Source organism: Beta vulgaris, chromosome 5, assembly GCF_026745355.1.
Source record: "Beta vulgaris subsp. vulgaris cultivar EL10 chromosome 5, EL10.2, whole genome shotgun sequence".
Classification (NCBI taxonomy): Eukaryota; Viridiplantae; Streptophyta; class Magnoliopsida; order Caryophyllales; family Amaranthaceae; genus Beta; species Beta vulgaris.
The window spans coordinates 13366834-13384596 of record NC_079206.1 but is presented as its reverse complement, the minus strand read 5'-3'; the positions used below and the strand labels follow the sequence as shown (position 1 = coordinate 13384596).

Below are 17763 nucleotides of genomic sequence, written 5' to 3'. Positions count from 1 at the left end.
CAATTTGAAGTCCACTTTAAAAATATATACCAAATTAAAAGTTTTAGCCCAATTAAAAGATACAAACTAAGGGCTTTTTTCTCAGCCCAATTAAAATTTAAAACAAACCGACCATTAAAACACCAAAAACAAAAAAAGCACTTCAAGTCTTCAATATTCATTCAGCCGTTCACTGCTGCACTTCTTCAAGGGTTTTCGAAAACCCTACATCCCCAATCTCCAGTCCAGTTGACGGCGGCGACTAGCGCAACTTTGGCGGCGACCAGCACTGCGTCGGCGAGCAACATCGTCTTCGGCGGCGAGCAGGATGACAGGTAATGTGCATCGTTTTCATTTTTTTTTTCGATTTAATCTGAATTCGAAATTTCTATGTGCCTTTGTATGATGAATTCGAAGTTTTTCTATTTAATCTGAATTTGAAGTTTTTTGATTTAATATGAATTCAGAGTTTTTATATGTTGTTTATACATTTTTTTTTGAGTTTGAATGGTTTTACTGCACTTGGGTGGGAATGAGTTTGAGTGATTTTTGCTTATTTATGTATTGTCTATACATTTTTCGATTTACTGCACTTGTTTATACAATCTCTCTACTGAAAAACTATTCAGTCGAGTCTTACATGAAGTAACTGTAATTTCCTAATGTTTCTGAATTTCCTAATTTATGTTTCTGAATTTCAGTCGAGTTTATACATTTAGACCACTTGATATATTAATGTTTCTGAATTTCCTAATTGTATCATTCAACTATATATCAGTCTACTAGATTCCTTGTTTTTCTAACGGATGCTTATAAAATGATTTATAACATTATTAAACAGCAAAAGAGGGATTTGGTATAATTGCTAAAAATTGTTTAATCCTCTTGATTTATAATCTTATACTTTTTATTACATTGTGTTTTTATAAAATTATATCTTCATAATATTATTCTAATGTATGTGTTAAACATATTTTGTAGGTCTTATGGGAAAAAAAACATGAAGATTGGCTTGGACTTGAAAATGAATGTCAAAGGAAGAGGAGCTGTTGTTTGTGTGTTTGTGTAAAACTTTGTCAAAGTTGTTGTGACTTGTAAACTTTGTTTTTGATGTGAACTTTGTTAAATTTGTTATCAACTTTTTTTTCTTTAAAGTTTGAACTTTGAAGTATGCATTTTGTTCGTTGGAAAAAACTAGAAATTCGATATTGGAAGCAAGTGTGTGGTAATGTACTAGAAATATTTTCGAGCCTTTTCGAGCCGAATAGTTCGCGAACTTTTTCGAGCCGAGCCTCGAGCCGAGCCGAATTTTTTTTTTTCGAACTCGAGCCGAGCCCAGATTTTCGAGCTCGACGAGCTTCGAGCTCGAGCCGAGCTCGGACCCTCACATTCTCGAGCCGAGCCGAGCCTGGTCCTGTTCGGTCTCGGTTCGGCTCGTTAACACCCCTACCCTTGACCACCTAGCTAATAATACTTGATAAATTAATGATAAAGTTTGTAAAAGAAAAGGTCCATTAACTCTCTACTCTGACTTCACTCTATGTTTTTAAGTTTTAACCCCTACTATACTAATTCTAAGGATAATCTAAGTAAATTTAATATAGGTGCCGAACATGAAAGACATTTATAAGGAAAAAAAAAAAATAACGTCATTTAACATTTACTAACCAGCAGTTTACTTTTCATATATGGCTTAATAAATTACCATCAGAGAACACGCTAATACTACCGCAGTCAATATGAAATTGAAAGTTTGAAACTACTAAAACCACATAATTATAAGAGTAACAAAAATTACAGTAAGATACATAAAGCTAAAAAAAAACAGGATAAATGCTGTCATAAAAACTTGTGGCGAAGATCCAATTGGAATGGATGGCCATTAAAATTTGGAAACACTAATTAAAAATGTACTCCATAATAATGGTTCCCGCAAATTATGATAAGGATGACTAGTAGATCCGCGTATACAGAAGATGACTTGGAAAAGTTAAGCTGACTAATCTTGATTTTATGCACTTTTCCACACTAGTTAAAATAACGGTCCCACCTAGCCATCACAGAAGGTTTCACCCTTATAAATAATGCAATCAACTACTCCATTCTTCCCTCATCTCTCTTTGTCCTCTGTTCTCATATTCACAACAACAACAGCAAAATGACTTTAACATTACGTTCTACAAATTCTTTCCTTAGAAGCCTTAGAGCTTCTGAAGATTTTCCAAGTATCATATGCATTGCACGAATCAAGCCGATGGATCGTGTTCGTGCAATCAGTTCTGTACACACAGCACAATTTACAACTGAGAAAATCTCAAGCTCGGAGTTGGAAGGCAAGAGTCACGAGAAGTTGGAGAGACTTCATGAGTTGAAAGGTCATCATCACACTAATAATACGAGGGTGCCTGTGTACGTGATGCTGCCATTAGACACCGTATGTAATGGTGGCAAATTAAACAAGCCACGAGCAATGAATGCCAGTCTGATGGCACTAAAAACTGCCGGTGTTGAAGGAGTAATGGTAGATGTATGGTGGGGATTAGTCGAAAAAGATGGACCTTTAAAGTATAATTGGGATGGCTATGTTGAGCTAGTGCAGATGGTGCAAAGACATGGTTTAAAGCTCCAAGTAGTTATGTCTTTCCACCAGTGCGGAGGAAATGTGGGTGACTCCTGCAGGTACAGTAAACAAAATCATTTTGTGTTTACTTACATTTTCTTTTATGACTTTCTCCTTAACTTATACTAAACCTTAGCAAATCCCAATTTGCAGTATTCCTTTACCGCCATGGGTACTAGAAGAAATCAGCAACAACCCTGATCTTGTCTACACAGACAGATCAGGCAGGAGGAATCCAGAGTATATCTCCTTGGGCTGCGATTCGCTTCCAGTACTCAAAGGAAGAACACCCATCCAGGTCTACTCAGACTACATGAGGAGCTTCCGCGACAAATTTAAAGATTATTTGGGCAGAGTTATTGTGGTAAGACTCAAAGCTATTGAGCATTTCTTCTAAGTTCTGACCCTATATATAATTTAAAGTCACTAATGGCCTTCTATGATCTAAAAGCTTTGATATGCATCTTATGGAAGTAATGAATAACAAGTTCCAACAATTAATTTAAGGAACAATAATTTTGTTATATTCTATTTTCATGTGTCAATATTTCGACAAAGAGATGATTTATAAGGGAGTGACAGATTTAAGAGATCATTGGTCAAAATATATAATTAAAATTAAAACATAACATTTGAAACAAAAATAATAAAAAAAAAGAATAAATTGCTATTGGTCCCAGATATGAGATTTTATGCAATTAAGAAGAGAGGGAGAGATAAAGACAAGATTGCAAGTTGCATGACTTGCATCCTAATATAATTATAAGTGCATATTACTACAACTTCAAAAAAGAATATATATCTTGCTGGAAATTAGACTATAGTCTTATAAATTCAATTTTTATTCGTATTGCAGGAAATTCAAGTCGGGATGGGGCCGTGTGGGGAGTTAAGATATCCATCTTACCCAGAAAGCAATGGCACTTGGCGATTTCCAGGAATTGGAGAGTTTCAGTGCTATGACAAGGTACAATCTTAGGCCAACCCAAGAGCTACTGTAATATGTCAGATTTAAGTTTGTCGATAAGCCTCTTCTAAATACCACAGATAAAGTAATAAAGGATATAGCATAAAACAACTAACATGACAAAAGAAAAACAATAGACGATGTACTCATCTTCGTTTTTCTTTCAATTTTCATCTCATTCCCTTCTAACACGTTTACATTCAAAACAGTATATGAAAGCATCATTGCAAGCAGCAGCTGAGGCAATCGGACAGGAAGAATGGGGAAGAAGTGGGCCACATGATTCGGGAAATTACAATCAGTACCCAGAAGACACAGGATTCTTTCGAGGAGAAGGAACATGGAATACAGCATATGGAAAGTTCTTCCTTGGGTGGTACAGCGCGAAACTAATTGAGCATGGAGACAACCTTCTTGCAGCTGCTAATGGGATATTTAAGGAAACTGGGGCAAAACTTTCTGGCAAAGTAGCAGGAATTCATTGGCATTACAAAACCAGATCACACGCAGCTGAATTAACAGCTGGATATTATAATGCAAGAGATAAAGATGCCTACCTTCCTGTAGCTAACATGTTCGCTAAACATGGAGTTGTATTCAATTTTACATGCATGGAGATGAAGGATGGGGAACAGCCAGATCATGCAAATTGCTCTCCTGAAGGTCTAGTGAAGCAAGTAAAAATGGCGACTCAAATAGCTGGAATAGAACTCGCTGGAGAAAATGCTTTAGAGAGATATGATGCAAGTGCATATGGACAGGTTTTAGCAACCAGCAAGTCGCACTCAGGAAGTGGATTGAGTGCATTCACATATTTGAGGATGAACAAAAGATTGTTTGAAGGAGATAACTGGAGGCATTTGGTAGAATTTGTAAAGAGCATGTCTGAAGGTGGTCAAAACCAAAGACTCTCAGCAAGTGACTCAAGCGGAACAGACCTATATGTAGGATTCATAAAAGAAAAGAGCATTCAGAAGAATCAGAAGAATGAGCCTGCTCTTGTATAACATGTACATGCACGACTGTGTAATTGGTGCAAATTAGCATACTCTAGTTCAACGAAAGGGTAAATACAAAATCAATTAGTATAAAAAAATGACTTCTCAATATTTGTATGCCTGTTTGAAGGCAATTTCGTAATATAAATAAGAAAGAAGCCAGGATCGTATATTAATTTTGGTTTTTTTTTTTGTTTAACAATAGAAATACAAGACTATGCTAACATTTCCTCAAGGGCTCATACTAAAAAGGACCCAAAAAGCTTCAATTGCCTATTAAAAAAACCTTGTCAAACTATGCACTCACTAAACAGATTAGGCAAATTTCAGACCCAACTTTTTCCAAAAAAGTTTGACACCAAATCATCGACTTGTCACCTAAAAAAACTTAATGCTCCTTCTGAATAGCAGAATAGGTCGTAAGGAGGAAATCTCGTCCCTTTATCCCTCCTTCAATACTAATTAGAATCTTGCTGCTTACAGATCTAAAAATGAGAGCCTCTTGAAAATGCCTATGTATCTGGAAGATTATATAGAGGCGGTTAATCGAGCCAAATTGTTTAGTCATATAGCTTATGTATGCAAGGGATTGCTCCTAAGATTAGGCTTCTATTACCAAGCCCCATAGGCCATAGTCTAGGGTTTCCACTTCCCACAAAACTGAAAGCACAATATCATCATTGATAGCCATCAAAGAAGTATCAATCTTTTTCAAATGAGTCAGGACCGTTCCATAATGAAACCCATCACAATTGACTAGTTGAGACCTTGTCCAGCTATGTAAGATCTAGCAACGCATACTATGGTCATAGGAAAACCGTGCAGGATCCTATCATTCCATGTACACCAACTGATTTTCAGAGGTCGCAATCTGAGCAATGTACCAAGAGTTCAACACCTATTTATACTACAGAATTAATTCTGCCAAACCAAAGCTATCTCATATGCCTGGCAATTACACTCTTCAACAATACAAAAAAATTGTAACACAATTTCTTCATAATTAAGCAATCAAATGAAGGAATGTGAAGCCGGTAAATTACAATAAAATTAACAGATAATAACCTTAGTTCAGGCTTATAGTCATTTTCAACGATTGGGATACCTCAATATCACTAGGGTCCACTTTCCTTATTCATAAAAAATTGTTTAGACAACATAGTAAAACGATGTTTTGATCAAGAACAGCTGGCTTCAAAAACATAAATAGGAGCAACAAATCCCATCGTGAAAATCATAGCATCACAAACACTGCCTACAAGCTGAGCATAATGAGCTCTCAGAAAAAATAAAAAGGAAAACTGCAAGGCAATATAATTCGGAAAGAATGACTTCAATAATGAACTGCTCAATGCTCACAATCAGGAGTAGCTCCAAAAGCATCTCTTAATATAGAATATTATGATAATAGAACACCTGCCTTTCTACTCTGGTTGAATTGGGTTCTTCGAGCCTCCCTGTCACTTAATTTTGCAAATCTAGCTATATCGCATAGATTCCAGAACTTTACTAGATTCTGCCATGATAATAAACTTTCCATAGATCCACTTCTCCTCTGAATCTGGCCTAAGCAATTTAATCCCAACCAAAAACATCTGTCAAGCCAAAAAAACTGAATCTGTCAAACATTAACCATTCTATGTATTACTCTCTCCATTTCTTTTTGATTGCTACATTTCTATTTTGGGAAATCAAACTACCAACTTTTACCAATTATTTTGATGAGGCAACGCTCCAACTTTCTAGGGATATGGACATTGCGAATGATCACAATATCGACGGAGCCAATGGTTTCTAAAGTTCATGGCTTGGAGAGGCATAAAACTCAAGGAAAAGTTTCTGAAGAACCACAAGATCCAGCCATGCAGGGGCAATGGCAGTCATCAATATCAAGACATTATCAAAAAAAAAAAACCACTCAATCACAGCTAAGCAATTATTTCAAGCCGCTTGCAAGTTGCAACCCAGAGATGAATTTAAAAACAGTTATGGGCATATGCATATGAACGTCAAATAACCACATTATCCTATGCCTCAAGGCTCAAACCAATGAGCTCTAAAAAAACAAAAAACAATACATCAACCTAATTCTTTTGCATGGCACCTCATATTCCCAAAAGGTTCATGATTAAAGTCCAGCTCCAATGTTGTGCAGTTCATTCGAGATGAAGAACTACTAACTTGACATGGAGCACAAGATCAATGGGATGTACCCTAGCATATCATGAACAACAACGCAGCAGATGCTCAAGCCAACAGCGAAAAGGTTCACTTTCACCAACTCAGGAAGTATCCTACAACAATGGCTAACACTTACACGAAAAGAAAGTGTAAACTAGTTTTGTTTGCCATCCTTGAATAGTTCCTTCAGCTCATACAGCTAAAGGATAACAAACGACCCCTCTGTAAAAGAAGAATACAAGAAGAATATCTCATTGCCCTCTGCAACTACAGGACAAGCCCTAAGCTGCACATTATGAGTATCATTTATACCTCAACAATGGGCCTATTATCGTAGCTTGCACGATAAGAATAAAAGCAAGCCGCGGGGGGGGGGGGGGGGACCATCATCATTCAATCATTTAACAACTACCTCTCTTTCTAATCATGGCTAGATCAAACATTGCACATTTCAGTTCAAAAAAATAGAACTAGACAATCCAACAATCGAGAGCCCTAAACCTAAAACCTTAAGTGGCTCTAACGAACTCCCATTTAACCATAGCCTATCACAAAAATTGTACGCCCTTATAAGTTACAACCAGTGCCTTCTATGAAAAACTGTTGAAGTTACACAAGCAGAATGTAAAGCTTCAGCAACTTGCAAATATCAGCAGCAGCATCAGCAACTCTTCAGTAACACTGAAGCAACCACTATCAGCTCTAACAAACTAAGCCAGCTCAGCACATTCTGTTAATATGTAATAACAAATTTGTACAGCTCATCTAGAGTTAGTTATTACTATAGCTTAGTTGTATAAATATAGCTGAGAATGTAATAATTGTTTTCTCAATGAAACACAATATAGTTTTCCTCTCTCTAAAATTCAGAGAGTTGTATTCTCTCTAAAACTCTTGTCATATTCTTTGAAGCATTTCAATGCATTATTCAATATTCATCTACTGAATTTCACAAAGTTAGATGAACAATTTCATCATGGTATCAGAGCATAAGTGTTCTGGATTATAATCAAATGTTCCGCATCAATTCTTAAATCTCTGATTTGAAGAACTGAGATCAAAATTGTTTTTCTAACGATTGAATCAATCCTCTTCACTTGCTGAAATCAAGAAATCGAGGTATTTTCTTCTGAATTTCTTCAAATTGCATCAAAGTATGGCACCTAGAAATTCAAATGCAAATGCAAACTTAAGTGAATCTCAATCACATCTTGAATTTTCACAAGATCCTAACAATGTGTATTATCTCAGTTCATCTGATTTAAATACTACAAAATTAGTTCCTATAGTCTTTCTGGTTCTGGTTTTGCTGATTGGAAAAGATCCATGGTAATTGCATTATCAGCTAGAAATAAGCTAGGTTTTGTTGATGTTCTATATCAAAACCATCTGGAAATGCAAATTTACTGAAAATCTGGACTAGATGCAATGATCTAGTTATATCCTGGTTTCTTGCTTCTTTAGATCAAGTCATTGCTAGATCAATATTGTATTTCAAAACAGCAAGAGAGATTTGGCTTAATCTTGAAGAAAGATTTTAATTTTTCTGGCACTGAGTTATATAGTCTGCAACAACAACTGAATGACATAACTCAGGAAGAAGATGAAAATATTTCAGAGTTTTTTACAAGAATCAAATCTCTATGGGATATGATTGATGGTCTTGATCCAATTCCTGCTTGTGTGTGTACTGGTTGCAATTGTAACATAACCAAACTCATTCTGAAGTCACAACAGAATGCTAGATTGTTATGTTTCTTAATGAAAGCAAATCAGAAATATGCTTTGGTCAAGAGTACTATACTCATGATGCAACCTCTACCAAACATAACACAAGCATATAGACTTTTATGTCAAGAAGAAAGTCACAGAGGACTTACAGACCCTACTAAGAACAACAGTGAAGTTGTAGCTTTCACAGCAAGGAAGAGTGATCAGAAACCTTACAAGCAACAAGCTGCCAGAGTTACTTTCAATACTAACAATAACTCAGGCTACAATTCTAGCAAGGTTCTCACTGGTAACAAAAGACCTTCACTCTTTTATTGTGATCACTGTAAAATGGGAGGTCACTCCATGGATAGATGCTGGAAAATTCATGGATATCCTGCCAATCATAAGTATGCCAAAGGCAAGAAAATAGCAGCAATTGCTCATGGTGACACAGCTGATGATGAGAACAGTGAGATGATTCAAGCATCATTCACTAAAGATCAGTATGTGAAGTTGATGGATGCTCTTAATCAACACAACACTGCAGATCAGACTAACATAATGCTGGAAGTTCTCTTGGACTGGCAGCTAGTGCTCAACTAGCAGGATTATTTGTCTAAATTCCGTTTTGAAACAAAATTGGATCATTGACAGTGGTGCCACTGATCATATGTGTTCCAATTTAAATCATTTATCAATTATCATGAAGTATCTGGTACCAATCACTTCATAACTATACCATGGAAGCAAAATTCAGGTAAAACATGTTGGAAATATTAAATTGGGTTCTTTCTTAGAGCTTAAAAATGTTTTACATGTTCCTGGCTTTCATTTTAATCTCATTTCCATTCCCAAAATATGTCAAGATGATTCTTACACAATTAAATTCACTCATGACAAGTGTTTCATTCAGGGCCCTTTGATGAACCACTGCATGGTTCTTGGTGAGCTGGAGCATGGTCTCTACAAATTAAGTGAAGATGTTCTTTCTTCTCACCTCTTCATGTTTCCATATATAATATACTAGTGTCTACTTCAAATCTTTCTACTTGTTTCACTGCTGTAGAAAATGCCAAGCTATGGCATCTCAGACTAGGACACATCTCTTTTAACAAAATTCCAGAATTAGATCCTTCTGTAGACATTAATGGTTGTCTAGCTGAACATATTTGCCAAATTTGTCCAATAGCAAAGCAACCTAGAAGATCTTTTCCTATTAGCTCAATAAAATCTACCTTTGCTTTTCAACTACTTCATGTAGATGTATGGGGACCTTACAAAACTTGTACCTATTCTGGTCATAACATGTTCCTTACTATTGTTGATGATTTTACAAGAGTCACTTGGACTCATTTAATGAAAAGCAAATCTGATTCTGTTGCTTTAATGACTCAGTTCTTGAATTTCATTACTACTCAGTTTCATACTCAGGTTCAAACTGTGAGAACAGATAATGCACCTGATCTTATAGAAGGAGATATGAAACAGCTCTTTATTGATAGAGGCATTGAAAATCAGAAAAGTTGCAGTGGTACACCACAACAAAATGGTGTAGTGGAACGCAAGCACAGGCATTTGCTTGAAACAGCAAGGTCTCTTCTATTACAATCAAAAATTCCTACAAAATATTGGGGTGATTGTATATTAACTGCCACTTATTTGATCAATAGAATGCCTCTCACCAGCATTCAAAATGCAACCCCTTTTGAAAAACTCTTCAAATACAAACCTACTCTTAAACACTTGAGAATATTTGGGTGTTTATGCTATGCTAACACCACTTCTGTAAACAGAACCAAACTTGATCCCAAAGCTCATCCTTGCATTTTTCTTGGTTACCCTCCTGCACAAAAGGCATACAAAGTCCTTGATCTTGTCACACACAAAATTCTGATATCTAGGATGTTGTTTTCTTTGAAAAACACTTCCCTTTTCACTATTCTTCAACCACAAACAAACCTCTCTCACAAATTTATCCTTTGCAGATTTTTCTTCCTACAGTAACTGATCTGAGTGATTCTAGCTCAGTTCCATTCTCTACTTCTTCTCCTAATTCACCTTCTACTCCTACTCCTGATTTTAGCTCAGGCCCTTCTACTACTTCTACTGCTTCTCCTGTTTCTGATTCTTCTCTTCCTACTCTAAGGAAGTCTACCAGAATTTCTAAACCTTCTACACATCTTAATGACTATATTTGCTCTCACACTACTCTTTCTACCTGGTGTAATTTGGTTTCCTATCACAATTTTCCTTCACCTTCTAAGGCCTTCCTAGCCTCCTTGCTCACTACTATTGAACCAACCAGTTATCATGAAGCTGCTAAGGATCCATTATGGGTCAAAGCCATGGATTCAGAAATTTCAGCATTAACAGATAACAAAACATGGGATGTTGTGTCTCTTCCTAAAGGCAAGAAACCTATTGGTTGTAAATGGGTTTATAGAATCAAAAGAAAAGCAGATGGTTCCATTGATAGATACAAGGCCAGGTTGGTTGCAAAGGGTTTCACTCAAAAATATGGTATAGATTACCAAGAGACCTTCTCTCCAGTGGTGAAGATGGCTACTATTAGAAGTATCCTTGCTTTGGCTGCTAGCAAAGGATGGACTTTATATCAATTGGATATAAATAATGCCTTCTTGCATGGGGATCTCCATGAAGAAGTATACATGCATATGCCTACTGGTATTCCTAATCCTCACAAGCTTGTTTGTAGGCTTAACAAATCTCTTTATGGCTTAAAAACCAAGCAGACAATGGTTTCAAAAGCTCAATTCTGCTTTGCTCCCCAAGGCTTCCTTCAGTCTAAAAATGACTATTCTCTCTTTATCAAGAAAGAAATGATGATATCACCATCCTTGCTGTCTATGTGGATGATATAATCATCACAGGCACCAACTTAGCTACTATTGACTCTCTCAAAGCTTATTTACATACCACCTTCAGCATAAAAGATCTGGGAAAGTTGCATTACTTCCTAGGTATTGAAGTCCTCACCACTTCTGATGGTTTTATTCTCTCTCAACACAAATTCACCAAAGAGCTTCTTCAAGATAGTGGTTTAACATTTCAGAAAAAGACCTCTACTCCTCTTCCTACACATGTCAAGTTATTAATTGATGAAGGAGACTTGTATCATGATCCAGCAGCTTATAGAAGTCTAGTTGGTAAGCTTAACTTCTTAACTAATACCAGACCTGACCTTGCTTTTGCTGTTCAAAGTCTAAGCCAATTCATGCATTCTCCAAAAATTGCTCACTATCAAGCTCTTGTTCATACCCTTCATTATGTCAATTCTACTGGTGGTCAAGGAATCCTTCTCAAAGCCTCTGATAAGCTTACTCTTCAAGCATATAGTGATTCAGATTGGGCTGCATGTCCCAATACCAGAAAATCTGTCACTGGTTATGTCCTTCTCCTAGGGACTTCTCCCATTAGTTGGAAATCTAAAAAGCAAGGCACAACTTCTAAATCTTCTTCAGAAGCTGAATATAGAGCCATGGCTCAAGCTGCCTCAGAAGTTTGCTGGTTAGTCAGACTTCTTACAGAGTTAGGCATCTCTAATCTCACTCCTGTCACTCTACATTGTGATAATATGTCAGCCTTACACATTGCTCGCAATCCAGTCTTCCATGAGCGTACCAAGCACATAGAAGTGGATTGTCACTTCACTAGAGACAAAGTTCTCGAAGGTTTACTTCAGCTTAGCTATCTTCCTACACAGAATCAATTAGCTGATGTTTTTACCAAGATACTTCCTGTTGCTCAACATAAAAACCTACTTTTCAAACTAGGTATGGTTCCTACCTCTCCATCCCCTAGTTTGAGGGGGGGTGTTGAAGTTACACAAGCAGAATGTAAAGCTTCAGCAACTTGCAAATAGCAGCAAGGCATCAGCAGCAGCATCAGCAACTCTTCAGTAACACTGAAGCAACCACTATCAGCTCTAACAAACTAAGCCAGCTCAGCACATTCTGTTAATATGTAATAACAAATTTGTACAGCTCATCTAGAGTTAGTTATTACTATAGCTTAGTTGTATAAATATAGCTGAGAATGTAATAATTGTTTTCTCAATGAAATACAATATAGTTTTCCTCTCTCTAAAATTCAGAGAGTTGTATTCTCTCTAAAACTCTTGTTATATTCTTTGAAGCATTTCAATGCATTATTCAATATTCATCTACTGAATTTCACAAAGTTAGATGAACAATTTCATCAAAAACATTGGTAATATTTTTCGTCATTTTTCTTCCTCGTCTAAAGTATGTGAAATTATCGTGTGTTCTACCAAAACATTAGGAAATTAACCCATTGCAGACCTAAAAAAATTAAAATGCCACACAATAGGAGACAAAATTAAAGTAACAATCTGGGAAAAGACAAAAATGAAATCAAACAGAATAAAGCCCTCATCATCCATAAAATTAGAGCATCATAAAATCAAAATAATGAAAGTTCAAGTTTACATAAACAAAATTCCAAGAGGAGAGAGAAAGTACATAATCAAGAGTGAGGAGGAGGATCAGAATTGGGATTCGATCGGCGAAGATCGTCGATAATTTCACCAAGCTCCTTGCGAGCTGATTCTCTTCCAAACATGAATCCATACCTTGTTAATTCAAGCAATTGATTGAAAAAAATTATCAAAAATTGATGAAAAAATTTGACGAATTGTTACTAAAATAGAAGGAAGAGGAGAGAGAAATATACCAGCAGGATACAGCGGAAAAGATACCGGCGGTTGCAACTGTGTGGAAAAGAGTGAATTTTTTCTCCATCATCACTTTCATTTCAATGTGTGGTAATACAATCGAGTTTGAGAATTTTTAGAGAGGACTGAAATGGGAGAATTGGGGATTTTTTGAGGGTTTAGATATGGCGGGATTTAGGAATTAGGAATTAGGAATTAGGAATTAGGAGGGACATGACGCGATCTAAGGCCTTGATTGGTTGGATACAGGGAGTCATACTTTCTAGGAAGTTAGTTTTTCCATGTACTAGTATTAGGACTCGTGCATAAGATGCACGGGAGTATTAATTGCTTTATAACATAACTAAGAAATAATCAAAAAATAACACTAATGCAAATAACCGCAACATCATAAAGTCATCATATATGAGTGATCAAACCGTTAATTACATATATAACTTTTAATTCAATCTATATGTTTGCAAACACTTCCGTGTATACATTTATTATACTTGTACGCACTTCGTGTTCTTTATCAAAAGGAAGGATCTTAATACCTTTTTGCTCGTAACTCTGGAAACGCAACATAAAATTGGACATGGCTAAAAACAGGTCTCGAGAGATACAGGCCTACATGAGACAAAGATTGTCCTTGACTTTTATTTATAGTCATAGCAAAACAAACAATTAAAGGAAATTGACGTCTCTGAAATCTGATAAGAAACTTGGTGGAGTCCGACGACGTCAATGTCATTCTTGGGATAAAAACTTTTGCTCTTACATTACTTCCTAAAATAACAATAGCTTAATAACACGATTACCTAAACGTACAAAATATTTTTTGTAATTTAGGACCCATGCATAATGCACGGGAGTATTTATTGTTTTATTATATATTTGAAGGAAGTCACATAATAACAATGACACAAATTACAAAAACTCATAAAATCATAATGTAAGAGTGGTGAGGAACACAAATTAGAAATATAAATATCTAAATCAATTTATATGTTTGCAAACAGTTGCTTGAAACATATGTTGTACTTGTATCCACACCGTGTTCTTTATCAAACGGAAGGATCTTGAGACCTTTTTTGCTCGTAACTCTGAAAACGATAACATAAATTGTCCGTGGCTGAAAACAGGTATCGGGGGATACAGGCTTACATGAGCAGAGATTGTCCTTGACTTTTATTTATAGTCATAGCAAGATAAACCATAAAGGAAACTGTCGTTTCTAAAATCTAATAGTAAATTTGGTGGAGTCAAACGGGGTTAGTGTCATTCTTGGGATAAATATTTTTTCTTTGACATTACATTGCTTTTGGAAATAACATTAGCTTTCGAACCCGTGCATGATGCACGGGAATTATTTTGTTCAACGAGTATAATATTTTTGGCAATTACATTATCTTTCTTTATCTTTATCACATGAAACCCTCTTATATTTCTCTCTAGCTCTCCTTCCTTTATTCTCGTGCCCCAATGTTTCATTTATTTCGAACGATGTACATGTTTATTAATACTTTTATCTTTATGGTGTAATGAACTTTGTAAATAATTTTTTTAATTTTTTTTAACATTTAGATTAGGTTTTTGTTAGATTACTCAAAATTTGTTGTTAAATTATTTTTTTAAACTGATCACACATGTTATTTTTCTAAATCATACCCAATTCCAACGCAAAAATGGTAAGAATTACCCGCTTATCTCTAAATATTATCTTCACTGCTCACACCCATCATCTAATCCCCTGAATTTCCTCATCCATAAAAAAGAAAAAACATCCAACAAATTCTTGATCCCAATTATTGTTCCTTGAATTTATATAAAAAAAATATCAATTTTGGACGGTTTAGGCAAACCAAATAACCTTCTCTATCTTATTAGATGTTAGTGAATTTCGAAGTGTAATGCCCTAACTTTCATGAAATTTTTCTTTATTTTATTTGGTATTCGAGATAGCAATGGAAATGAAGGTGATTCGAGAGAAGGACGAAAAAATAGAGACCAAGTTTGAAAAGATTTCTTGCTTGTAAATTCTTCATTTACAGCACCAAAGATTTATAGGATTCAATTCATTTTACCCTATATTTTGTGTTACCCAGGTTATTACTTCTGCAAAAATATCATTATACTTCGTTTTACTCAATTGTTTTTTTTACTATTTTTTTTTGGCATTTGTTCATTTTTGCATCTGTTTTTTTCAATCAAATTTCGACGATTAACCAATTCCTTAAAATATAAACATACATGCTATTTGTCACCTAGATTTAGGACCCGTGCATAATGCAAGGGAGTATTAATTGCTTTATAACATAACTAAAGAATAATTTTAAAAAATAACAATGATGCAAATAACACAATTAACGTCATAAAATCATCATATATGAGTGAATAAATTGTTAATTACATATATAATAACCTTTTAACTCAATCTATATATTTGCAAACACTTCCTTGCAAACTACATTTATTGTACTTATTGTACGCACTCCGTGTTCTTTATCAAAAGGAAGGATCTTCAGATCTTTTTTGAACTTTGAACCACATGTCTCTTAGATCTAAGGATATTTGAACTTTGAACCACATGTCTCTTAGATCTAACCTGACTATGAGATTGTGCCAATTCAAACATGTCTCCAGAAACCATAGAACTACCTATACTTTTGCGTTTTAGTTAATCGAAACAAATAAATGAACATAATTATCGACTACCATGATGACTTTAAAAGTAGATAATCAATACCTCGAGTTCTTTTTCTAACAAAATGAGCTTTCTTTTATTTTTGGCGATATGTGAAGGAGATTGTTTCACTAAAGTAAATTTCAAATAAATATGATCATGAGATTTTGCATATTATTTTATTTATCGTTTAATATAAATAATAATCACTAAATAACGAAATATATATAAATCATATACCGTTAATAACAATTCTGGTAGGATTATTGTTAGAAGTAATTGTGTCTAGCAGTGCCTCAAAAGACGACTGAGAATATGATGATTGCAATTCTAGAACAAAAAAAATTGGTATTTTCATTTATGTTAAGAAAAAAAATTAAAATTGTATTAGCATATAAAGGGAATTTTTCATATATTTACCTCTATACACCAATTACTTATTGAAGGTGAATGAAAAACGGGTCCATCTGAAGATAATATGAATAGATCAAATAATTTTACGTTTAACTTACGATAATATTTCATATAATAATAACCTTTATAGTACAAATGTATACCATTCGATGAATGAAAAAAATAGTGGAAATTAAATAGGGATTACTGATTCCCTAAATTGGACGAAAACTTTTCACGTCTTTGTGATAATATTAGTTTTCTTTTTTGCCTTGCATATTATTGTTCAGTTCGTTTAGATACAATTTGATTTAGAGATCTTGAATATACTGCAAAAAAAAAAGGAAAATTCTACATGGTGGCCTTTTACTTTGAATTTTTCTACTTGGTAGCGGGTCAAAAAAAAAATTATATCAAGTGACCTCCTACTTTGACCAATTATACTTAGTGGCCTTAATTCATTTAAAACTAACCTAATCTATCATTTAGAGTAATTTTACTAAACTACCTATCAACTTAATTATACTTTTACTAAAAACCCTCTCATTCTCCATTAAAACTCCCATTCTAGACTTTGCGTAAAGAGTTGCTGATTTTTTTTTTTTTGTTTAATGTAGATTAGGATGAAAGTTCTAGCTTCATCATCTTTGTAATTTTTAGTTTTTTTTCTTGTAATTTAATGATGAAAATGAGAAAAAAGGGCAAAAAATTAGTGTCTGTAATTTGTGTTTTTTCTAATGATGAAAATTCGTTGTTAATCCAAAGGAAGTAAATAGTTGTATCAATGCTACTCCCTCTGTTTCAAATTATAAGGCATTTTAGCTAAAAGAATTTGTTTCAAATATAAGGCATTCTACAATACCAATGTAAGATTAAATGCAACTTTATATTATCAAGATAAGCTTATAGGTTATTTTGTATTATCAATACAATATTTAATGTCAATTCTTATTACCCATGTAAATCTAACTAAAATTAACTAAATTCTTAATTTATGTGCAAAAACCTTAAACGACTTATATTTTGAAACGGAGGGAGTATTATACATACACTTCCTTGTTTGCAGGGCTGCTAGTCATTTGGTAGGGTGGGACAAGGATTTCGAAAATAAGAGGATGAGGTAAAAGATTAAAAATTATTGTTATGGATAAAGATTGAATTTAATTTATTTGATATGGATGATTGAGATTAAGTTCGAATGAAAAGTAAAGTTGTTGAATACTCTGTACTAATTCTACAATTTTCATTACCGATAAGAAGAGTTTATTCTCCATGCATGTCTGCTATGGTTTTTGCCATTTTGCCTTGTTGTTAGACTTGAACATGGAATCCTAAGAGTGAGAGGTAGAACAGGAAGTGAGAAAGAAAGGAAGGTTGGAGTTTTAATGGACAACAAGAGGGTTTTATTAAGATTGTAATTAACTAGAGAGGTAGGCTTATTCTAAATAATGGGTTGTCTAGGTTTTAAGTGAATTAAGGTCACTAAGTATAATTACTCAAAGTAGGAGGTCACCTAGTATAAATTTTTTTTTT

The 17763-nt window shown here is 34.6% G+C and overlaps 2 protein-coding genes across 6 annotated transcripts; one reads left to right on the top strand and one right to left on the bottom strand.

The window, feature by feature from the left end:
• The first annotated feature begins 2137 nt into the window (after nt 1-2137).
• LOC104908081 (beta-amylase 3, chloroplastic) lies at nt 2138-4740 on the top strand. The gene is made up of 4 exons (XM_010697150.3): nt 2138-2658; nt 2753-2963; nt 3456-3566; nt 3776-4740. The coding sequence occupies exons 1-4, from the start codon at nt 2138-2140 to the stop codon at nt 4571-4573; spliced, it is 1641 nt and encodes a 546-aa protein (XP_010695452.1). The 3' UTR covers nt 4574-4740.
• LOC104908079 (hypothetical protein) lies at nt 3192-13384 on the bottom strand. 5 transcript variants are annotated; one of them, XM_048644859.1, is made up of 3 exons: nt 13172-13384; nt 12961-13070; nt 3192-3594 (listed from the first exon to the last, which is right to left on the bottom strand). In XM_048644859.1, exons 1-2 carry the CDS (start codon nt 13249-13251, stop codon nt 12965-12967), a joined length of 186 nt encoding a protein of 61 aa, XP_048500816.1. In that variant the 5' UTR covers nt 13252-13384; the 3' UTR covers nt 3192-3594; nt 12961-12964. The 5 variants fall into 5 exon arrangements, with proteins under 5 accessions (XP_048500816.1, XP_019108282.2, XP_010695450.2 ...); XM_019252737.3 differs by lacking the exon at nt 3192-3594 and adding an exon at nt 5568-6130; XM_010697148.4 differs by lacking the exon at nt 3192-3594 and adding an exon at nt 5568-6159 and having other exon boundaries at nt 13172-13383.
• Between the last annotated feature and the right edge of the window lie 4379 nt (nt 13385-17763).